Here is a 24,338-nt window from a genome sequence, read left to right as displayed (position 1 = left end):
TTTAAGCCTAGGGTAGAGCTAATAATTAATCATATTTGAGAGAACTTCTGATATTTTTCTAACTTACGTTCTTAAGAGTTTAAGAGGTGGTTTTTTATATATCTTTATATTTATTTTCTATGGTGTGGGCTCAATAAGAATCATATTAAGGTGGACAATTAACCAAAAAAGATTAATAGAAAAGACTTCAGCTGTGCAACAGTTTGAGTTCCCAGTCATTAGGAATGTTTGGTCTTTCAATTGTTACAGTGTCAAACTTTTTATACGTGATTTCCAGTGTTCTCACAATGATAGTGCACATTGGAAAGCTTGCCTGCTGGTAAAGAGAAAGTGACTCAAGAGGTTTAGAAATTTGGCTTTTGGGGTTCACTGTCTCCTGATTTACATTTTGGCTGACGTTAGATTTTAAATCTTCAGGATTGGACAGCAACCTCAAGTTTGTTTCACAATTTGTTTAATCCTATAAGATTAGTGCTGGTAAGAATACATGTCAGTGAAATCACCAGCAATTACAGAATCACAGCATGGTAGGGGTTGGAAGGGACCTCAGGAGATCATCTAGTCCAAGCCCCTGCCAAAGCAGGTTCCCTATTGCACAGGAAAGTGTCCAGGTGGGTTTTGAAAATCTCCAGAGATGGAGCCTCCACAACCTCTCTGGGCAGCCTGTTCCAGGGCTCCGACACCCTCACAGTAAAGAAGTTTTTCCTTAAGTTTGTCTGGAACTTTTGGTGTTCCAATTTTTGCCCATTGCCCCTTGTCCTGTCACTGGGTACTACTGAAAAGAGTAGTAGCCATTTGGCCCCCACATTTCAGATATTTATAGACATTGATAAGATCCCCTCTCAGCCTTCTCTTCTCCAGGCTGAAAAGTCCCAGCTCTCTCAGCCTTTCCTTGTACGGGACGTGCTCCAGGCCCCTAATCATTTTTGTGGCCCTAATTATTGGACATTGGTATTGACTTCTCTTCCTCAGCTTGCATATTCCTTCACACCACCCTTCTGCCAAAGCAATTTGGGAGCGGTTGGCATTTCTAGATATTAGAATATGTAGATGTAGTTCAGTTTTGCTGCTGTACAATAGTGTGTTAGTTCTAATGTTGAACTAATTATATATACATAAAATTAATCATGCAATGGCCAGTACATTCAGGATATTCTCTGAATGATGTAGTCTGGAACTTGAATGAGATGGGTTTTAATTTAAGTGGGTCTGGCTGCTGTTCTCTCTGGATGTTTATGCAGTTGTGGCAAAACTGATGAAAGCACTTGGCAAAGTTTTCTGTTCTCACCCCCCCCAAAGTCGTGCAGTGAATTGTCAGATTGAAAATACTTATTTTTTAATGGAAGCAGAGTTGCTTGTAACTGAAGGAGCTTTATGCCCAGTAAAATAGTCTGTTTTCTGACTATATTGCTTTGGCCCAGTTTATTATTTTCATGTAACAGTGTTTTGTGTGTTCAGTTGAGGTAGAGCTGGTTCTTTGCAAAGTATGAGAAAATAATGTCCTTTAAAGTGTACGAATTATTTTTACCTTGTAATCATTCCTTTCCTAATCAAAAAAGATAGGTTTATATGTTGAGGCAGTATATTTTGTTAGGTCAGCAAACTCAGTTGGGAACAATTTCTCAGCTTTTAGTTAGATTCATAACAGCTAAGCTAGCTCTGAAAACCAGAATAGTTAGAACAGTTTTTGAATGTGTTTGTATTAAAGGATGCTCCTTTCTTGGCTGTTTACAAGAAAATGGAGTACTGGACAATTTTTTTTTCCCTCCAAGTAGCAACAGAATGATTAATTGCAGTGTGGCACAGCATTGGCTGAAAAGTCTGTAGTGCTTACTGTTGCTAGAATATTGTGTCCATGTGGACCTACTGTTTCCTATGCTAAGCTATTAAATGTCAGAGGCCAATTGCATTTCCTTTCATCCAGTCATTGAATAAAAAATAAAGCACATACATTAATATATTCTAATGGCCGTCTTTCCTTCTGGATACTAAACATTTTAGGGTTATGGATTTAATTCTAATCTTGAGACCCAGAATCATTCCTCATTATTTTTGTCTGTAATTAAATAAGAACCTGAAGAATAAGAGTTTAAATAAAAAGCCAGATTTCACAAAGCTTGTATAAAATCTTAACAATTGGTATTAATGTGAGATCTTGATCTGAGGACACAGAAAATAAGTTACTATTCTTCTGATCATGTATGTGGTGATAGCTCAATCTGATTTTAGATCTACAGATAATAAACTATTACTTTAACTGATACATTGTTTATTATCTTTTTAGGTATACCAATAACAGTGCCACCACCAGGTAAACTTGCTTAGAATTTTTTTCCACATTTGGTTAAGAAATGAAAACTTAACTGATACGCAACTTATCAGCTTCCTTTTGGATATGTAGATAAAGTGCATACATACAAAACTATATGAATAGACATAGGCTCAGTTATTTTAATGCCAGGCAGAAAAGAAAATGTGTGAAAATGCTGTTGATTAGTGGACCTAATCAGTCACTTTTAGATGTGTGCTTTCTTTTTTAATTTCTGTTCTTTTTTTTCAGTTATGCAGAAAATAGTTGTGATTGTTGTTTATTAAGTGTCATTAGATACTCAGGAATTTTCCTATGCCTCTAAATTATTGTATTTTTAAGAATGATAAGGTATTTGATTTGAAGCACTGATAATATATGTTTAATACTCTGCCTTTGTTAAGCTGGAAAGTAGTTCTCAGTCTTAAAAAATAAAACCCATTTACACAATGAGAAACAATTTTTGTGTTGTAATCTCTGAAATTTGTTTGCCATTGTATGCTTAGCCTAGTTCTTTTATGTGTTTATATTGTGTTTTTTTTCTTTCCCCCTCCTCACCTAATTTTTTATTACAGGCTTTCCACCACCACCTGGCGGTCCTCCACCTTCCCTCATACCCACAATAGAAAGGTGATTATCTGTTTGAAATCTTACAAAGCAATATATCAGTATTCTGTAACTGACAATAAATTAGTAAGGACTCTTATGTTTTATGCATTTTATTTGGGAGTGGGGAGGCAATTTCAGATTTTTACAATATTTTTACAGAAAAGTTACTAGTCTCACCTGTCTGACACTTAATATTCTTTTGAGTAGGTTACTTGACCTCTTATTAGTTTAGTTCAGTTCTGACACTATATCAGTGCCAAGATTTAAGAACAAAGTCAAGGTAATGATTCTTAAAGTATTCTTTAGTAGTCTGAAGGCTTATTTAAGTGAATCATATACTTGTCAGCTACCATATTCTTTTCTAGAAATACAAATGAACAATTTGGCCACAGATTCAAGCCCTCATATGCTATAGGAAATGCCAGAGTTCCACAGAATCCCAAGTTTGTGTTTCTACTGTCTTTGTTCTAAGTGTTCAGCTTAAATAGCCCTAACAGTATTTTTTCAATACCTTTTTTATATACATGTATATATATATGCATACATATATTATTTTAATACAGATATGTAAAAGGAAGAAAAAAAAAAAGTTGGCCAGCACTTTACTTTACATTAGTAAAATATAAAAAGTATTTATATTTTACTAGAGGCCAAAACCAGGTCATATACAAAACTCACTTAGGAAGATGGTGTAAGTCTCTTGCCAGTCCTTTGGATTTCACTGAAGGAAGGTGCACACATCTGTTCCTTTGAAATTGAAAATTCTATTAATATGTATGCTACAGGATGATGATGGTAAATCTCTGAGAAAATCCTCATCTCATTTAATTCAGAAAAAGCCCTAACTGGATGCATTTGATGTGCATGAAAGTAAATTTATTTCTTCATACTGACAGTTGCTGTGAGTGACTGCTGCTTCTGCCTGTTAAGCAGTGGTCATTGCATTTACATGTGAATACTTACACAGTTTCTGAAATACCATGTGAAAAAATCAAGTTTATCATGGAACCTGGGAATGTAATCTCATACTTGTAAATGTTAAGATGTTGCACTGGCTTTTCATTATCATTGGGTTTTGTTTTTTCTTTTTAAACTAAGCTAACCCAAAAATTATTTCTTAATGTTGAAGTGCCTTTAAGAACAGAAAGGTTAAATACTGCAAAGATAATTAATTCAAGTTCTGTAGGAAGTGCTAAAAGTCTTTAAAGAATGATATATGTATGAATTGTCTTTTGCACATACCATCCTTTTTAACCTTTCTGGTTTTACCTACTTGAGTAAAAAGTTACCACTTTGAGCTACCACTGAAAGAAGTCAGCCTAGGAAATGTGTAGCTAATTTAATAGTTTATTTATAGAGCTACACATTTGAAGTCTACCTGTTCTTAGATATGCTCACATACCTACTTTTTAGCAGAAAGAAGGAGAATTGCTTCATTCATGAATTAAGCACTTTCAAGCAGTTGGAGGTTAAGTTCAGGATCTGTGCAGAAACATGATACAAGAAGCATTTGAAATAGGAAATTAATTGAAAATACAAAAGAACAGCTTTGATATTATGGATATTTTTTATTTTAAGAAGAGAGAATGCTATTTTCACCTTCCGTAATAAAACATGAAATATACATATTTGTGCTGATAAACAGCTTCCTTAATTAGTAATACTCAAAATGCAGGACTTAAATCCATTTATAGCAAGCACTTTGGTTTAGTCTGTATGGTGCTAAGAATTCAGGGGAATAATGTTAGAAGTATATATTTATTGATGGAGGTAGCTTTGATGGTAAAACTGGATTTTGACATGTATTTTGTTTTCAATAGTGGACATTCTTCTGGCTATGATGGTCGTTCTGTTCGTGCATTTTCGTATGGCAGTGGTGAGTAAGTTTGCTGCTTTTGAAAATTTTGAGTAGTGTTATATCAAATTGTTTGATAACACTCACCAAGATTTTAACTAAGAGACTAAACAGGTCTTTTCAGTAATTCATTATGAAAGCTCATTGCCTACCATTGTAAACAGATAAATGGTATTGGAAATTTAACAGCTGTTTGTAAATACTATTGTTTTGCTTACTTACCTGTATGCTGGATATCTCTCCATGCTGTGTTTGTGGAATTGTGATTTTGAAAAATAATACACCATAATATGGACCACAAGTCAGGGAGAATTTTCCAAGAATTAGCAGGATTTAGAAGCAGGAGAACAAGTACTGTCAAGTTATCATCAGAATTTTAACCAGCAAGACGAATCATTGAGAAATCCTGAGTGATGTACCTCTCCTTTTAAAAGCTGTTTGTCTAAGATACTATAATCTTCAGCTATCCTGTTGCAAAGTCATTCTTTCTTTTTTTTGGTTAGTGTTATGGAAAAAATATGAAGCTGAAAAACATCATTTTCTGGTTTTATAGTAAGAGCGAACCAAAATAAAAGTTTCATTATGTGTAAGCAATTGAACATCCACAAAACGTACAGTGAATTTAGATTTGTTACCTAGCATAGCTCTGCTTCTTGAGCCAAAGGAGTGATAGCAATACTAAGATGTCAGCTTCTTGCTGACCTAGACCAAATTGGGAAGATAAATATAGAATCACAGAGTGGTTTGGATTAGAAGGAACCGTCAAAGATCATCTAGTCCAATCTACCCCTGCCATGGGCAAGGATGTCTTTCATTAGACCAGGTTGCTCAAGGTCCCGTCCAACCTGACCCTGAATGCTTCCAGTAATGGAGCATCCATGACTTCTCTGGGCTACCTGTTCCAGTGTCCCACCACCCTCCTTAGAAAGAATTTCTTCCTTAAGTCCAGTGTAAACCTACCCTTTTTAATTTTAAAACCATTGCCCTTTGTCCTGTCACTGCTGGCCCTGGTAAAAAGTCTCTGCGCCTCTCTTATAAGACCCCCTTCAGTATTGAAAGATTGCAATAAGGGCTCCCCAGAGCCTTCTCTTCTCCAGGCTGAACAACCTAGGGGAGATGTTCCAGCTCTCTGATGATTTTTCATGGCCCTCTTCTGGACCTGCTCTGATACATCTTTCTTGTACTGGTGGCTGGAGAGCTGGATGCAGTACTCCAGGTGGGGCCTCACGAGAGCACACCGGGAGAATCACTTCCCTCAACCTTCTGGCCATTCTTTTTATGCAGCGCAGGATACAATTGGCTTTCTGGGCTGCAAACTCACATTTTCAACAAAGCTCATATTTAATTTTTCATCCACCAGTATCACCAAGTCCTTCTTGGCAGGGCTGCTCTCAATCAATTAATCACCCAGTCTGTGCTGGTATTGAGGACACACAACTGCAAGACCTTGTGTGTTGCCGGTCACTGCCTCTGCCTTCAGTGCATCTGCCATCCAGCCCCATGGCTAGTGTCTGACCCTAACTGCTGGGAGGAGAAATTTTAGGGAAAGTTCTCTCCAGTTCTGGGGATACATAATGTTCAGCACAGATGAAAGGTTTGGATAATGTATCTCCCAAATGGTAGAGGTAGGTCTTTAGAGAGGATATACATCTCTATACATAGAGATACGTCTTTAGAGAGGATATACAAAATTGCGTTTTTGAATGGCTTGTAATTTCTTGAAGCTGGAGCAGTTTGTGGAGTAACAAGTGGTACTTTGCTGACATTGAAATGATTGTTATCAGTTATCGAGTGTTTGCTTTCATGCATGGAAGCTTGCTATGTTTTCAAGAATTCTTGATGTGAGCAAACAGCTGCTTTATGCTAACTACTTTTTTAGCAATAATTGAACTGTGTTTACTGAAGTTGTAGCAAAAAGGTAAAGCTGAGGCAGACAACTAAGGTACCCAACTGACTATTTTGCTGAAGCTTTAACATATAAAGCTGTGCAGAGTGCCATAAGAAAAACAATCTTAGAGTCATCGGTATGACTCTAAGATTGGAGTCTAATTGCATCTAATTGTAGGCTCCAATTTAGAAGTTTTTCACTTTGGAATCTCTTTTGTTAGAATTTGCTGTTCTGTCAAGTGTTGTCAGGGACACAAGAATATTTCCAAGTTTTATGTTGACCTGCTTATGTTGTTGCAGTACCAGTAGTCAAAAGGTGATTCTTACCGTGATCATGCCAACATAGAATTTGAACTTCTTCAACAGGGTTAAAAAATGATGGTTATAAGGAGCACAGTCTGGTCCCATCTTCCCAGTGTATCTGGCATCCCTGTTGTGGCAAAAGCTTTCATATTTGCTGCACAAAGCAAATTGTTTGTCTCTAAGCTATGCCTGTCATATGGATTTTTGAGTCTGTAGAGACTCAGTGGCATTTTATTGCTGTTGTTCTTCTCTTAGTGAAAGATGTTTTCCTGGCCAGCATCTTACTCTCTCAGTCCCTGTCCCACGATGTAATCCCTGGCCAGTATTTTACCAGTGCACTCTGTGCATCAGAATTTAGGTAAATTGAGGGCTCAGTGGTGCAGTAGGGTACAGATTATTATTTTAATTAAGAATTGCTAAGTGTATTAATAGTTTCTTTGGATGATAGCACTGAATCTCCAACCTGTTGTCTTCTTTGCCAGTCTGTATGTTTTATGGCATTGTCAAAACTGCGGGGGAAGATGAGCATGTGGATGCATTGCAAAAAGATACCAATCTTGATTAAGACTCTGGCCTTTCTTCTTCCTATTCAAATTGCTAATCTCATGCTTTGATGTCTTTTCCCTGGTGGTCAAGCGTGTTTCCCATTGCAAGCCCATTAGGAAGGTTGCATAGTAAAATAATATTCTTAACTTGTAGCTTCAAGAATGTCTGCTTTGCCTTCGTGCTCTGCATCAATGCAGTTTCTTCAATTTGCTCTTAGATCCTTTCACAATTCACTGCTACCTTTGCCATCAGATCTTTGAATTTTATTGAGTTGTCAATATATGGCAGTGAGTTTGGTGTGTCAGCAAAGTAACATGTAACTTGTTCGCTTTTTCCTCAAGCATTTCTCTGTTCTGTATTCTAAATGTTCTTTGTACCTTATGAACTTGCAAGAAATTTAGTGTTACAGAAACAGTTTGAGAGTCAGTATTTTTGAGGCGCAAAGAAGATGTATTAAGAGTTTGCCTTACACTGTGACACCGTGCAGCTTTAAATTTCTAAACTATCTCCAAAACAGGACTTAAGTCTCTAAAACTATTGATTGTTCAAAGCTCCCACTCTTCCCATTTTAAAAATAAAATCAGAGTTAAGTGGAAGTGTCTTTCTTTTTGTAGAAATTATTAGAATAATCCGTGTAGAAATGTTAAAAGTGGCAAATTACTTCATTCTAAGTAGTAAACACAGAACACCAATTCATATTAGAAAGTAAGCTTCTTGTGTGTTGTGAGTAATTACTGGTGAAAATCTAGATAAAAAATGTGCAGAGTATCAAAAAACTGGTTTAGCTCAGGTTATTGGGGTGGAAATGACATACTTCTGTCTGATGAGAATTACTGCAGATGTGGGGGAGTAACCAAAATTTATCGTAAAAGTTTTGTTAGCATTAGTAATTGTTTTGTAGTATACATTTAATGTTAAACTTAAGTTTACACTTCAGATCAGAATATTCTGGCAGCCAGTATCTCACAGACCATACGTATGTTGTTGACATAGTGGCAAGTCAAGGAAATTAGCAGTCTTTAAAGTCCAGCTGTTTTTTTGCTATTTCTGGCTGCTTTCCTTAGAAGAATTTCAGATTTTGGCAGTATAATGAACAACATACTATTGTATTAGGGTATTTTTTTCTGTTAACTCCTCATTTTTTCTGTAGTCCTGAAGCGAAACAGTGTCAAGCATTTTCTTAGAGGCAAAACCTCGTATAAATGCTTTTTTAAAGAATTATAATGCTTTTCATTACGAATGTATTTTAACAATGAAGTGTTTTTTCCTGCTCCACTGCCTGCTCAAAAGGCCTTTTGTATTCCTCCTTTAGATGGTTGGCAAACTGCTGTCTTAAGCTTCTGCCAAAGCTTTCTGGGGCAGGCATACCTCAGCCATTGTAGGGAAGGCAGTCTGAACATAGCTGTCAGGAGAAGCCACTGGTTTTATAACTTGACAGTATTAAATACAGCATCAGTAATGAACTTTACATTGTTCAGTGCATATTTATGTTAATTACACTATTAATGTCTCTTTGTGATACGATGAAGTCAAGTGAATATTGTTCTCATATTATAGATAATGAAGTGGAACTCAAAACAAACGATTTATTGAAGGCTATGTTATCATTGGCTAGCAAAGCAGATAAGCAGAAAGTGGGAAGTCCTCTGTACTGTAAGTCCACTAGAGAGTGCTGTTTCCAGTTAAATAGTACAGCCCTTGTTTTTCATTAACAGGATGCATTCACGGGGCTTCAGGAGAGGGAGGGCAGGACAGAACAATTGGGGCATTAAGAGTAATAGTTATTTATTACATGAGAGTTGGCAGAAAGCAATGGAGAAGCATGTCCCTTCTCTCTTCCCATTGCTTGTCACCTAAAAAGATTGTGAGACGGTATAACTTCCTTAACTGCGTGAGCATGTTGTCTTTTATATTAAGATAATGTGCTTCATTTTCTGAAACGACTATATTTTAGTGGTAATAGTGGTTGTACTGAGTATTCATTAGAAATGGTATCTTACAAAGCATAAGTAGCAGCATTTTTTCTTCTCCCCAGAATGAATTTATGCAATTTATTTCTAAAGCTGCTGTTAAATCTGTAATCAGAAAAGTATGGCAAAGCACAGTATAGAATATAAATTAGTGAATGAGAACTTTGTAACTACATTATATTTTAAATACAGTTATATAAAAGGACAAAATATAAAAACAATAGCATCTAAATATAAAGTTGGAAGCATCCTTTTTTCCTGGTTTTTCTGAACTGTACTTTCAGAGCCACTGAGTTTCAAAGGCAGTTTTGTTTTCTAGGCTTTTTTGTTTTGTTGTTCCCCCAAAACAAAGCCATTTGACCATCTAAAATCAGATTCTTTCAGCAAATCTTTGCACTATATATATATATATATATATTCACTATATATACATATATTTTTTTTTTCCCCCCCAAAAGGATTTAGACAGTCTTTGTGGTGTATTTCTGGTTCTGTACATCTTTATAATGAGTATTTAAATGAGTGCCAGAGGCCTTTTTGCATAATGGAAAAAATGCAGAGTTTGTTCAGACTTAACTTTTATGTGAAAGGGGAAGATTGAAAAATGTCATTGGAGGAGGCTGACAAATGTCTGTGTTTCATGCATAAGTAGTATTACAGTTTTCATGTGGTATCTGATTTTGTTCTTTCTAATACCCGCATCTTTTTCTTTAGTCACCTTTCCGCACCTTGCAGGTTCTGCTCCTTCGTGGTCTAGTCTTATGGACACCAGCAAACAATGGGATTATTATGCACGAAGAGAGAAGGATAGGGAACGTGAGAGAGAGCGATCCCGAGATCGGGATCGAGACCGGGACCGAGACAGAGATCGAGAACGTACCAGAGACAGGGAAAGGGACCGAGATCACAGTCCGACTCCAAGTGTGTTCAACAGGTTAGTGAAATATCTTAAGCATGCTCAGAACCCTGTATCTGTGTTAATAGTGTGTTTCAGCATTAAAATGTAGTGTTCAGCTGTATATTCCAAAGAGCTAGAGGACGTGGCTTCCTCCCCTTCCCCCTTTTCTCTTGGAAACTATAGTTAAATTTCTAAATGTAAAACAGAAGTGTAAAAATGACAGTATACGTCCAAACTGGTCATAATGCTTTACAGGTTAAAGGTGTGTGGTAACCCCTGTGTATAAGTGAGATCTCTAGCTCTCTTTGACATCAGTAGTTCTAGAAAAATCTACAGAAGTACTAAATTAATCTTAGTTGCCAGTTCAGTGCTGAGAGCAATGTGCTGCAGTACATCGACCTTAATTTATGGTGGTGTTATCTGCTAAAATGGTTAATTTGGTCATTAGCACTGTCTGGATAATAATCTGTCCTATCTTTTTTAAAACTATTATTTTGAGGTCAAGAACTTTTTTTTTAATTTTCAGGCAGATGATGAAAATAATGGGCAGATAACTTTATTCGGCTTTCAACTCTCTAATTGCTTAAAAAACAAAAAAAGAGATGCAACTGTTCTGTGGTTCACGCGCACAAGCATTTAGTGTTGAACTCTCTATGGCTCCATAGAGCAGAGGTCTATTGGCTTGCCAGATTTATCTAAACTTACTTTACTCATTATTTTGGAGTAAATGTCCTGATGCTTTTCTCAGTGTTTTTTGTTAAGTTTCAATTTTTGCAGAATATATACGTTGGCTATTAGGCGGGTTGTTTTTACCAGTGGTTTTACACTGTGGGGAGTGGGAGCACCCAGAGTCAACGTTCCTTCAGTTGAGCGATGACTTTTTTTTGCATGATGCTTGTTAGCTGAAGACCCAAACTGGGTGCAAGATAGGGGATTTTCCACGTATGCTGGTGTGGTGATGTCCTCTCCTGTGTGCATCTGCTGTGTTCCCTGGTCAGTTTCTGAGAACTCAAGACCACTCTAAACATCTGTTTCTCAGACAGCTTGATTGAAGGCCAGAAAGAAGCCTGGTCATTCAAGGGTGCTTGAAATGAACCTTAATAGCTTCCAGGCCTCGAGAAATCTCTGTGCTGCTGCCAAAGTGATCTGTAAAGGAGGGGGAAGAGCAGGCCTCAACTTTTTTATGTGACTAAATTATCCACCATCTGTAGCAAAGCTGTTGCCACATGGCCGTGTAAGAAAACGGGAGGCCCTTAACTAGTGTAAGTTGGTCTGGGAGTCACAGAGAGGTGGGAGAGGCTTAAGACAGAACATGCAGACATAATGTTTTTTAAGGTTTATTTTCAATTCTATGCACTTATGAAAATAAAAAAAAAACAAACCCAAGCTATAAGGAGAAGAATGTGAACTATTTTAGAGACTGCACAGATGCATTGCTTTTTGTTTAAATTCCCTTTGTTTAAACTTTGTTCAAGTGGCTCTGTGGTAGGATTTGAAATAAGCATCATCTTTAGCTTTTTACTGCTCAGAAATTACTGTTTTCAATGTTTTTAGCAGTTCTTTTCCAGATAAGTAGCCTGTATTTGTGCTATAGTATTTCTTAAAATTGTAAGAAAATGGGAGTTTAAAAAATTCTATTAGTATAACCAAAATGTGGTTTAAAAATGAACCTTCAGCTGTCTTTATATTCTGTTCTACCTTTACCCTGCTATCCTCCGATGAAATTGTGCATTTTACAATACATCTCGCACTGCCCCCTTGAGAAAATGCTGTTCTTCTTGGACTGTTGTCCCTTCTGCAAAGACTATGTTTTCTTTTTTTTCTGTTTGTTTTGATAGTTTCAGGTCAATTAGTTACCACTAAAAATGTAAACCTTGGAATTTGATTGATACCTTACCATTTTGTGGTTCTTCCTCAGCAATTTGAAAAACAAAACCAAAACCCAACAACTGTGTTTCTAAGGATAATTCCATGCAGCAGAGCAGATGAGGGTCTGTCTGGATAGAAAGCAGCTTTACGGGAAAGAACTTGCTGTCCTGGTAGGACATAAAATTCGACAGGACTCGGCACTCAATGTACAGTAAAGGTCAAAATGCACTGAGCTGCATTAGCGTGTAGCCTGCAGGTGGAGAATGCAGTTATTCCCCTCTTATCTGACACTTGATATGACATGCAGAGTACTGTGCCCCGCTCTAGGACCTTCAATACGGAAAAGAAGACTTTGCCAGATTGGAGAGTCTGGTGGAGGTCTGACAAAGTGGTTAGCAGGGCTGAGGGGATGGAGTTTATTTAACTTGAAAGGAGAAGGAGGAGGAGGGTTTTTAAAGGCTGATTTTCAACTACCTAGTCGGTGGTTATAGAGAAGATAGAGCCAGGCACTTTCTCAAGATGCACAGAGAAAGGGCAAGAGGCAACAGTTAAAAGTCACAGCAAGGGAAATTCCAGTTAGATATGGGGGAGGGAATAGTCACAAAAAGAATGATCGGGTGGTAAGACAGGTTGTGGAGAGAAGTTGTGGAATCTCCAGCCTTGAACATACTCAAAAATTGACTAAACGAGGCCCTGAGCAACCTGACCAGACTTCTGAGTTAGGCCTGTGTTGAGGAGGATTTAGCCCAAGTGACCTCCATGAAGTCCCTTCTAGCCTAAATCCTTCAGTGTTTCTTTGTTGAAGGGTTTTTGAATACATGGAAAGGTTTTTGAATACAGATATCAGAAGTTAGACATCTCTACCAAGTGAGATCTCCTAGCTTGTGAAGTTAATAGCTTGTAGTCTGTTTTGAAAAAGTTAACAAAGATTTTATGGATTGGACTGTTTTTGGGCTTGTTTGCCACGAAGGCACAGGTAACTATAGGTCCTCTTCCACAGGTCAAAGGTTGTAGTGCTCTCAAGGCTGTTCCTGGGAGGCTTTGATAACTGTAAATAAGCCCAGATACAAAATGGGGAGATCAGTAGTGTAACATTGAGTACATGGCGTTTATTTCTGTTCCTGAAAGCTCCCAATATACTGGACTTGGCAGACTGATTTTTTGCTTTGCTTATAGAAAGATTGTTTATTTTCAGACACACTTACAGGCTGCCATGGTTCCTTAGCAGTTTGCCAAAATAAGATTTTAAAAAGAGTATCAATAATATTTTTAACCTTTTCTAAAGTGTTTTAAAATAGTTGTGTAACAGATCAAATGCAGACTGTGGATCAACGTTAAAGGTTTTGGATCTCAGCTTTGAAACCAAGCTGTAAGTCTACAAGTAGCCATCTAATTTCTTAAAGCAAGCTCATCAGAAGGCACTGTTAGACATTCCAATTTTAACTTTTTAATTAGATACTGATCATCAGAATATTAGTTCTGGGAAGTAAATTTGGATATTGGGAGTAAACTGTAGTTGCTATCCCTGCAAGCCTGCAGAAATGTAGAGCTCCTAAAATGGTGATGATTAGTGGCACCTTAAAGGTGTGTTAGTACAGGAATCCCGTGTCTAACAAAAATTTTCCATTCAAATCAGACTTTGTCTTTGGTTCTAACTTTTGGCAGAACTTAATTTGAATTTCATTTTTAATGTTATACTTTTTAAAAATATATTCTAAAACTGAGCTTTGTAACTAGACTTCACCAGGCACATACTGTCTTTACGGTGCTGCTTTATTACACTCCAAGACACACTTCAAACGTAGATCAAATGAAGACTGTCATTCTGAACAGCAAAACTAACTGCTATGTAAACTAGGCTAGTCATCGCTTCAGTATGACTTATCCTAGAAACTATCAGTTGATATCAACCTTCATCTTTCTATGACATCTGATAAGAAAACTCTTCTTTTACAAACTCTTTTACCCCTTTCTCTGAATCCTTGAGTTAGTTTCTTGTGAGGAGAATTGCTCAATAGAAAGGGACTTGGATTGCAGGGGGGTTGGAACTAGATGATCTTTAAGGTCCCTTCCAATCCTAACCATTCTATGATTCTATGAAATGATAAAATGGGCATGGCCTTTTAAGCTCTGCTAATGTAGCATCTGAGTATTTGAGTGGTGTTGGCTGACTGTAGATGCTGCTCTCACTTTTTTTTTTTTTTAATTTCACCCTTTTAATCAAGGCAAAATATGAAAATCTTTTCTTAAATAAAGCCTTTAAATTCTTATATAGCCTCTAATATTTAGGGGTTTTTACCAGGATTGTGGCAGGGCAGCACTTGGTCGTAATATAAAAGAGGAGTAGAAATAGAGACAGCATTGACACTGCAGAGGAATTAATTTTAAAACCAACCCAAAACATTGAGTATATTTTACTGTCAGTCTCTTTGCACCTAGCTTTTCCTTTCTTGAAGCTGATGTAAGGAAATAAATCAACTGTACCAAAATTTAATTGAATTTATCCAAGTGATGTAATAGTAAAAAACTATGCTGATAAGTGTTGAGCATTACAGACACTGATCTGAAAACATTACTAAGTTTTATGTAGGATTGTACTTCGTTCACAGCTAGATACAGTTTTAAGCTTGATAACTCCTGTATAAACTTAATGTGACACTATTGTATTCTTTTTTCCTTCCATTTTTATTGAACAATCCCCTTTCAAAATTGCATTAACCCCAGAAATCTAGTGTGTAAGGTGAAGAGCTTTAATGTCCTTTTAGCATATGTTGTGGATCTCATTTAGAAACCCAGAAGCAACATTAAGATTTTTCTGTCATTTATCTGGATAGTGTGTAAGAATTTATTTTTAAAATATATATACTGCTTGGTGTCACTGCCCTGCAAATTTCTTCTTTTCAATCAGTGACGAAGAACGATACAGATACAGAGACTATGCAGAAAGAGGCTACGACCGCCATAGAACAAGTAGAGAGAAAGAAGACCGACACAGAGACAGGAGACACAGAGAAAAAGAAGAAACTAGACACAAGTCATCTCGAAGGTTTGATTTTTTATTTTTTTTAATAGGATACGAAAGACTTGACCAGTTTAAAAAAATAAAGTAAACTTTTAAAAGAACCCCAAACAAACTGGAGTTTTGTGGAAAGACTGTAAACACTTAGATGTGCTACTTGGAACAAGTCTGCCATATAGAATGAGGACAGACAATAAGCAGTGTTGGCCCCAGGTAACTTCGTATTGAATGATGTATGTGACAGTCTTAGCTATTGAACAGAAATTATGAATTTGGGGAAAGAAGGCTAAAAGTGGTAGGTCAGAAAGAGGTGAGTGAAGGTGACATTCAGCAGCATTAATGTTAAGAACTCAACAGTGATTCTTAATAAGTAAAATAATCCTCATGGTCATGTGATAGAGATTGTTCAACTTGATCCTTTTTAAGTTAGAAACAAAGGTTAAGTCCAGGGAATGGGCTCACTAAGAATGTTAAACCATTATGGGATTCCAACAGGGACATGACAATATTCAAAAATATTAGTATTAGAATATGGGTTACAAATGTGGAAAGTCATTCCAGTTTCCCAGCAAAAAGTACAGGATGGGTGGGTGTATGTACCGTTCCATGAAAAATTCAGTTTGGTGCTGACATCCAAATACTCTATGGGTTGGAACAGGAGTGGGTGCCAGTTTTCAAATACGAATGCAAAGGCTGGTATTTTGGTACTCTGTAATTAAATGGGGCCTGAAGTGTCATGCAGTTGTTTGAGGTATTTTATTCTCTCTTTAATTAGTAACAGCAGACGCCGTCATGACAGTGAAGAAGGGGACAGTCACAGAAGGCACAAACACAAAAAATCCAAAAGAAGCAAAGAAGGAAAAGAAGCCAGTGGTGAACCTGCTCCTGAACAGGAAAACACTGAAGCTGCCCCTGTGGAATAGGCTTGTGTGATTTTTGCCTACTTGCATATATATTAGTGCCAGAAATAGATTACTATAAATCTTATTATTTTTCTGGGTATTAAAATAATTTGCTCTTAATCTTGTTCTGTTAGTTTGAAATCAAAGGTTACTTTGGTTTTTTTGAAAATAAAATAATGAATTTTTCATGTTAAGATTCCTGGACTGACTTTGTCTTTTAAGAAACATTGAGAAAACATCTTACAGCTAGAGGCTTATGGTCTTACAGTATACATAGGGCTTAAATTCTTTGTATTAAATTGTCTCCTTTTTTCATAAGCTAGTGAGAAGGTCATTCTTTCACTGCCTTTAGAAACAGTGTGTGCTCACTGTATTATATACCAACATCTGGAACAGTGTGGGTTTAGTACAGCTTTTGGAGTTCGCATTTGAAAAGGTCATCCTTTCCTACAGGGACAGGCAGGAACTACAGACTCCTCAAGATCCTTGTACTGAGGTGAAGTGAAACTGGGAAAGGTCCTGATTGTTCTTAGTCTGATGGAACACTGAGTGTAGTGATCATATGCTTACTAATCATGTCTGTTTTGTGTGGGTGTATGAGGGTGAATTAAGCTGGATAATCATCCCTGCTACTTTTCAGCAGTTTAAGAGAAAGTTCAGTTTTGTCTGAACTTGTTTTGTCTTTGTTCTAAGGGAACAGCTGTCCTTAACATGATAAAGATTAACAACCCTATCCTCTTCCCATTGCTAGCTTGTGAGGAAAAAATAAGACTTTGGAACATGGGTAATTTGCAGACAAAGGCAAAGAACTATTTTAAGAAAAATATAAGACCATCATCACTTTCAGATTTACTCCATCAGGAACAGCATCAAGTGCTATTGGCGTGGCAGTCCTGCAAAAGTTGTACTGCCCTGTCGGAGTGCTATTTAGATGACTTACTCGATAGTATTAGCAGAGTGCAGTGTACTTCCTTAAGAACAGTAATTCTATATAGAAATCCTAGATCTAATAGTGTTAATCAATACAAGGGAAACTACGTCATTTCATTTTGGATGAAAATAATGTCTGTACAAGTACACAGTTACAGTTATTTTTAATTACTTTAGAAATGTAATTCACAGTTTTACAGACTATCAGTACTTGAAAGTCTTAAAAATACCAGCTTCATGCTGACCATGAAAAGGTACACATAATCAAAGTGCTATTAATGTGTTGGATAAAAACCTTTACCTGATTTTTGCAACTAGAAAAATTGCAAAAAAAGAAAATTCTGTAAGTTATTCAAGGATTTCTTTTTGTAAATCAAAATAAAGTGGGTGAGCAGGAGCTGCTGCTCCTCAAATTTCATTATAATAAGAATCTATTAAATATATATATGTAAAAAAACCAAAAAACAAACAAACAAAAAAAACCTTAAGAACACGGGGAAGGAAAGACTTAAGTCTGTAGCTTGCATCACTCTAAAGTGATTTTCTGACAAGTGTCCCTGCTTTGCCTAAACTTGACTTTTCTTCACGTGCAGGTTGAAATTTCACAAACCTTTTCTTTATAAACACATGCTTGACCCCCCCAAAAAAGCTAAGATGATGTTCCTTTTTTTTCCTGTTTTAAATTACTTGTCATACTCTCCATGAAGACTTGTTTTATAAAAAAGTACCAGGCCAGGACACAATTGTGAGAGTAATTTTTCCTTTCAGTTCTTTGAGCATCCTTGCCAAGCAGGCATGCATCATTCCTGATGTGTTCCTGCCATTGACAGCAAGGAGGATGTCACCGCATCTGCAAAAACAAGGGCAAATAAGAGAGAACAAATAAACAAAGTGACTTCTTATGTTAAATGTTTGCAAATGCCAAAGCATGTCCTTCAGCTGGGAGGAAGGGGTAGAAATGAGTATTAGTATTCCTTCTCTGGCTAACTACTGTTCGTGAATAAGGGAATAAAGCAGGTGAGATTACTTCACTGGTGGTTTTTTTTTCCTTACAATTAGATATATTTGAAAGAAAATAAGATATAGTTCTTTCAGATGGGAATGTTCTGTGTTCTGAACAAACTATGTTTTAAGACTTCTTAATTGATTTAAGTTTGCTCCATAATTCTGCATTTACTCTCTTAAATTGTATTGGTGTTTGCAGGGAAGGTTTTTGGTTGGTTGGGATTTGAGCTGGGGATGTGGGAAAGCTTCTCTGTGCTGGCATGCTTTGTTCTACCCCAGAGATCAAACTGGCTTACCTTTATACTTACCCAGACACTAGTGATTGCTAGACATCTGAAAATGTTCTACTGTGAAGGCAAATCTATTAAAGGTCAGGACACTTATGTCCTGTTTCCAGATCTATCAGAGTTAGTTCTGTATCAGTGAGCCCTTTTTCCCCCTACGCTGCCTTAATGAAAAGTAGTGTAAAAAAAAAACCTCAACAAAACAAAAACGCCCCCCAAACCAGAAATTAACTAGATGAAAGACTTACTTAAATGCTGCTTTTCATTAGATAGTTATAGTTACCTTATTCTGCCATCATTATATGCTGGTGTTCCCCCAACAATAGATTTGATAAAGAATGGTTTGTTTCCAGTATGTTCCTCATAACCTCCTACGATGCTGAAGCCAAGACTTCCAGATGTATTTCTTCTTAATACGATTTCTTTGCAGCTGTACAAATACCTGAAACAAACCAGTCCAATTAAATGTCTTACGGTTAACTTTAGATTCTGATGAATCATTAATGACAAATCTGCCTTTTCATATACCCATAGAGTGTTTTGAAGATGCAAAATAGCACCAAAGTTCCACTGTATTAGACACCTACACTTCCCTTCTGGTTTCGTAGTGCTGCTTTCCACAACCAGTTATCATGAAAGTAAAATTACTAGGTAATCTTGGGGTTAAAATACTGTGAAAGTGCAACTGGCATAGTTGCACTTGTAAGTGATGGAGAAAAACATTTAATTGAGACTGGATTTAGTATTTGTAAACCATCATTCCAGAAACTGTATTTCACTTACCTTATACAGTCCAGTGACTTGTTTTATCTTCCAGATAAGAGCCTGAATGTGATTAACTGTGTCAGAAGTGGTCAGGCATTTATTACGTTGGTGCATATTAAAACTAAATAGTTTCAAGGCCAATGAAATGAGCCAGAATTACAAAAATCACAGAGATGACACAAAGAAGAGTGTCAGTGAAAGGAGGGATCTTGAGCTTTTCTTGTCAAGTAACATGGTAAGGCGCAGCACGGAAGGCGAGAGAAGCCCATCCATGGCTTTGGAGTACCGAGACTGCTGTCAAGAAGATAGCCTGTCCTCACTCTGATTAACACAAGATTTTATGATAAGAGTGCTGAAATCTGCTCCTCCCTCTGTCTTTTGAATGGACTTTATGATACTGTAAGTTATGCTGTGTCAAAGCTTAGCTGACACAAGGAATAGGGGAAAGCAAGAGCAGTAAGGTTACTAGACTCTTAACACTTTGCCTATTGCTCTGAGTACATTAATTTCAATACCTGCTTTATTTCTTTTTTTTAACCAAGCATGAAAAAAAAATCATTAGTTAGAGAGCAACAGAAATGTTTGTCCTTAGTCCTTAACCCACTCATCGTTAGTGGTGTACCCAGGAATGATTGAAGAGCCTGAAAATCCTTTTGCTATTCCAAATCTGAAATTGTAGGCTGGTCTACAGCAAGCAACTGTTAAAAGCGCTGCTCAGAGAGTCTTTAAGTTTCTAAGAAATAGCTGACACGTCTTCTGTAGAAGGATAAATAATTTTATCTTAAAAAACAATATGTCTAGCTTTAAAAAAAAATCTATTAAGCAAATAATGCTTTTGCTGTATTTCACAGCAGGATTTTATAGTAATACTAGATTAGTCCCCTAGGACCTACAAATATTCACCTGCTGCCAGGATGGTAGGTATATAATATTTGGACAAGAATTCACTGGCTGCTAATGTCAGAAACAGGTGACATTTGCTTGTTTCCTCAGCAGCCAGGCATTATGACTTTACCATCTGTGGACTTCCTCAGTGTGCAAAATCACTTAAACCTTCTACATTTGATGGTACTTATCAAGGTCATGACCAAGCGATGCCAGGATTCAGCCATTAGTGCTATCATCACCTCATCTTGATTTTGGGGGACAGGGGGTCTCTGCTTCCCTGTGCTATGATCACTGCTTTGAAGAGGACACTGCTGAAATTGAAAGGTGATCAGCTTGATCCTAACACCATAGGAAAGAAATAGCCAAGCAGGTAAAGACACAAGAAGAAAACACAGTGAAGACAACGCGTACGTGCATTCTGTGCATACAGGCTGTAAGCTTAGCAGGTACACAGTCTCCATCAGTTCAGAAAGCAGAAATACATATTTGCTGTCAAAGCGTATGCTAAATTTAAGTAAAATAGACACAACGTATTAGCATTAGGATTGTTCTCTCTGCCAGAGCAGAGGAGACACGTGGGAATCAAGGAGCAGCAGAGTCCTGACTCCAACCCCCACGCAGCCCATCACCTCACCAAGGGGATGGAGTGTAACCTGCTGTGACAACAAGGCAATGGAGACCAGGAAGGCGGGAGGAGAGGTGCTGCAGTGAAGCTGAGTACGAGAAAAGGGGAGGAAAGGAGATTTCCCAAAGTGCTTACTTGCTTGTCATCTTTAGTTCCCAGTACCCAAATTGGAAGTGGGTAAATGTTTTACATTAAATTCCCCAAGGCTGTTTTGCCCGCAACAGTAATGAGTGAGTGATTTTCCTGTCTTTAGTTTGACCCATGAGTTTTCTCGCTCTTGTTCCCCTGTTTTATCTTGTCCTGCTGGGAATGTTGAGCTGTGCGGGTACTTGGTGTGACCAGGTCCAACCCATCATACTAGAGATTGACCAGGTCCAACCCATAGCTAGAGATTGACTTTTGACAGAATAGGAGTGGCTAGGTGCTGTTTATGCTTTTAAATTGATGTTTCCTTATCTCCATCCTATGGGATAGAGGGTATAAACAGGGCAGTGCACCATCCATCAGTGAGTCATTAGTGCTGTCAGAAATGGGAAAAGGATGCTGGGAGGCAGGGTGTGCAGTGCTGAGCTGCCTGTAAGGCAGGTGCTGCTTGCTCCAAGCAGTTCAGTACACAAGCAGAGATGCCTGCTCTGGCTGAGCAAAGAGCAGCCCAAAGGGAGGGAGTTCATTTGGGGCTGTTTATGGCTGTGTGGTAATAAAGACAAACTAGAAAGCACCACAGAGAGAAAATGAAATAAGTACTTGCGTCATCTGAAGATGCTTAGTGTTTTTGAGTAGATTACTTCTCTGCTGTAACAAAAGCCCCAATCTGTGTGTTTTGACCCAGTTAACCTGCCATAACCCATTAAAAGCAAGTGGTCCAAGGAGAAGCGTTTTCTCCCTTGGAAGAGAGCAGCTCCCAGTTTTCTGCTTCTATCTGTAAATACTCCAAAAGCTGAGGAGGAGGAGTAATTTATGTGTGAACTTGCCTCAGATTCAAGACTTGAGGATAAACAGTGTCTAGACACAGGGTCCTGTCATAAGAAATACTACAACTGAGCAGCAGTTACTGATGCAAGAGGAATTTAAAAATGCCTGTTTTCAAGTGGTTAAATACAATTCCCTGCCACTTCACACAAAGCGTGAGTAGCCTTATGCTCTGGGAATCAAAACCAGCATGACTCGAGGAGGACTTCAGCAATAACAGGTATGAAAAGCATGACTCCCTCCCTCTGCCCCATTACAGTAGACAACTGTCAGTGGAGTACACTAATATTTGAGAATTACTCCCATCAGACCCCTACAGCCTGAATGGAGTTAATTTGGGGGAGTTTCTGTCCTAGTTCCATGTTTTACATCCAGTTCTGCCCCTGGTTTGCAGAATGACTTTGGCCACCTCCTGTCTTTCTCATCTCACTTTGCAGATGAAGAAAAGGACTCGTGTGAAGTACTTATGTTTGTAAATGTTATGACAGGATGATCTATAAAGTATTTTTAAGTGCTAGCTGGGGGGAGGAAATGTGAGGAGAGCAAAGAAAGGAGAGCAGGAAAACAAGCAAGAGTAGAAGAAACATCACGAGGCTGGGGAAACACTTTTCACCAGCTGCTCCACGTTATTTTCTTTGTGCATGCTTCACAACAACATTTCCCTCCAACAATAAAGGAGACCTGTCTTCCTCAACAAGAAACAATTAGATTAACTACCCTGAAATAAGTCTTCAGGCAGGAATACTTAAGGTCCTGCATCACTGCTTCCTCCCTACGCCCAGCCCGCAGCCCCTCCGCACACATGCGGTCCAAGTTTTGACAGATGTCAGATGCACATGTGTGTCTATTTTATAACCACCACATATTGGATTGTACTACAGAAAGAACAGAGGAGTTGTTTATGTACTATCAGGCCATATAAAAGTGACCAAGGCCAATTTTAAGATCTCACAAGAAAAGGGACAGGGTTTAAGTGAGATCCACAAATGTTAAATTATGCAAGACAGTTTTAGCAAGGCTATGAGCTTTGGAGCGAGGAGTCAGATAACCTGTCTGATTTATGCTGCTGCTGTCTTGATCCTGAAAAATAGTGTAATTCCCTAACTCAGTAGTTGTGCCTCTTGTCTGTGCCTATCACTCTACTGTGTATGCAGTCCTTGGGAAAGGGGCAAGTTCTGTGCTAGTACGGAGAATTAGGCATTTACAGTACACCAGCCTCAGAAGTGAGGAAGGCACACTTAATCATGTAGCTATTATTAATGTTAGCCTGTTTTCTACTTCATAAGTCATGGACAGAGCGCTGTAGACATCCTCTAGTGTTTAGCTCAATTCAACACATTTTATGGGACCATTCTTCACGGGACTTTCATCAAAACACCATATTTTTTGAACATGGAAGGAAAGCCTCTCCCCTCTCAGTTTCCTGAGCTCAAATGTCCTGCTGTAAGCCACGATGTCAGGCTCCCCACCTTGTTGCTGTGAACAGATACTCACACTGCACTGCCATGGCTTGTCTGGAGTCACACCTTTCCCTTTTCGATAGAATTTAAAGGATCCACATTCCAGCCACCTCTCTTTTAATCGTTCCTGTTCCTGGCCCACCAGCATCACCCCCTTTTCTGTTTTTTTTTTCAGTTTTCCTTACCTAGGTGCTTCCCATCCTGCCCATCTTTCCAAATATCTTGCATGATCTTTTATAGCTGTGATTTTGACATTCCTGTTTTTCCAACAGCTGTACCAAACATTAGACTTGAATGCCTTGGAGCAGTCCCTCTGGTAAATGGTATGGCTTTACTAATGTCATCACTGTTTTACTTAAGGTTGGTGAATCTTCACCATTTTGCCCCATAACTGCACATCAGGCACCTGTGCCAAGATGGACCTGTCAGACTTGTATTTGGACAGATAATAATTTTCTGTAGCAGCCTAAACAGCATCACGAGACTGTTGGCAATACCTTGAGATCTAGTGGGATGTGGTCCTTGCCAAAAGCAAAGTGAAAGCCAGATAGGGAAAGGTTAAATGCTCAGAGTGGAGGGAAATGACTTAATGTGATACATGTCCTAGTGAGAGAACTTGTTGAAGGATGTCTGGTGCGGGCCCTGGAGAACCAGTACAATAGTAAGAGAGTAAGCACACTCAAGCCAGGGAAGACTGAAGGGTCTGATAATACCTAATGAGCAAACCCAAACCTGATTCTAGCACCCCTACTCAACCAACAAGCTACTAATAAGGATGCAGTGCACCTTTGTTACTGTCACATCTAATCACTGGTGGTGGGAATGGCTTCACACATTGCAGCCTTTGGAGGTGGAGAGTAGAGCTTAGAGATAGCTTTTAAAATGGGAAAAAACACTTTTTCTTCCCAAATTTCAAAGCAGAACTGACTGATGTGAACCCTGGGTGTAAGTCTGCAGTACTGTGGAGCTCTGTCCTTCATCTCCATCACCTTGCTGAGGACATGGGGACTTCAGGCAGCAGTAGGTAGAAGGTGATGACCAAGCAGCTCAGGTTTTCTATACAGCACAACAAAGGTGGAGTTAGGCTAGGCAGGGTGCAATTGTTTTAGCCCATCTGGCAATGGCTGTTGATTGCAGGCAAGACTCAGCATTGCAGATTGCAGCACCTATAAGGCCTCCAGCCTGCTTTCTTTCTCTCTGCTGGGAGCATTTCCTGTACTACAGTGCTTTCATGTTGGTGCATAGC

The 24,338-nt window shown here is 38.2% G+C and overlaps 2 protein-coding genes across 2 annotated transcripts in view; one reads left to right on the top strand and one right to left on the bottom strand.

Annotated features, from left to right (window-relative positions):
• Positions 1-16,360, top strand: part of FIP1L1 (factor interacting with PAPOLA and CPSF1) — a gene marked incomplete at its 5' end in the record, with an annotated part of 36,520 nt that extends 20,160 nt beyond the window's left edge. Inside the window, 6 exons of the mRNA XM_029084907.1 lie at positions 2,285-2,311; positions 2,884-2,938; positions 4,738-4,793; positions 10,193-10,412; positions 15,154-15,291; positions 16,040-16,360. Coding sequence (XP_028940740.1) covers positions 2,285-2,311; positions 2,884-2,938; positions 4,738-4,793; positions 10,193-10,412; positions 15,154-15,291; positions 16,040-16,187 — 644 coding nt within the window. The remainder of the gene's footprint in view (positions 1-2,284; positions 2,312-2,883; positions 2,939-4,737; positions 4,794-10,192; positions 10,413-15,153; positions 15,292-16,039) is intronic.
• An 884-nt stretch (positions 16,361-17,244) lies between these two features.
• The window catches only part of LOC104524790 (E3 ubiquitin-protein ligase LNX-like), a 14,393-nt gene continuing 7,299 nt past the window's right edge, over positions 17,245-24,338 (bottom strand). The window contains exons 4-5 of the mRNA XM_010167775.2: positions 18,669-18,827; positions 17,245-17,946 (exon numbers count right to left, since the gene is read on the bottom strand). Of these exons, the coding sequence (XP_010166077.2) occupies positions 17,811-17,946; positions 18,669-18,827 (295 nt within the window). The 3' untranslated portion in view covers positions 17,245-17,810. The remainder of the gene's footprint in view (positions 17,947-18,668; positions 18,828-24,338) is intronic.

Source organism: Antrostomus carolinensis, unplaced genomic scaffold, assembly GCF_000700745.2.
Source record: "Antrostomus carolinensis isolate BGI_N321 unplaced genomic scaffold, ASM70074v2 scaffold30985, whole genome shotgun sequence".
In the NCBI taxonomy this organism is placed as follows: domain Eukaryota; kingdom Metazoa; phylum Chordata; class Aves; order Caprimulgiformes; family Caprimulgidae; genus Antrostomus; species Antrostomus carolinensis.
Note: the sequence above shows the minus strand (reverse complement) of the source record. Positions and strands in the feature narration are given on the sequence as shown.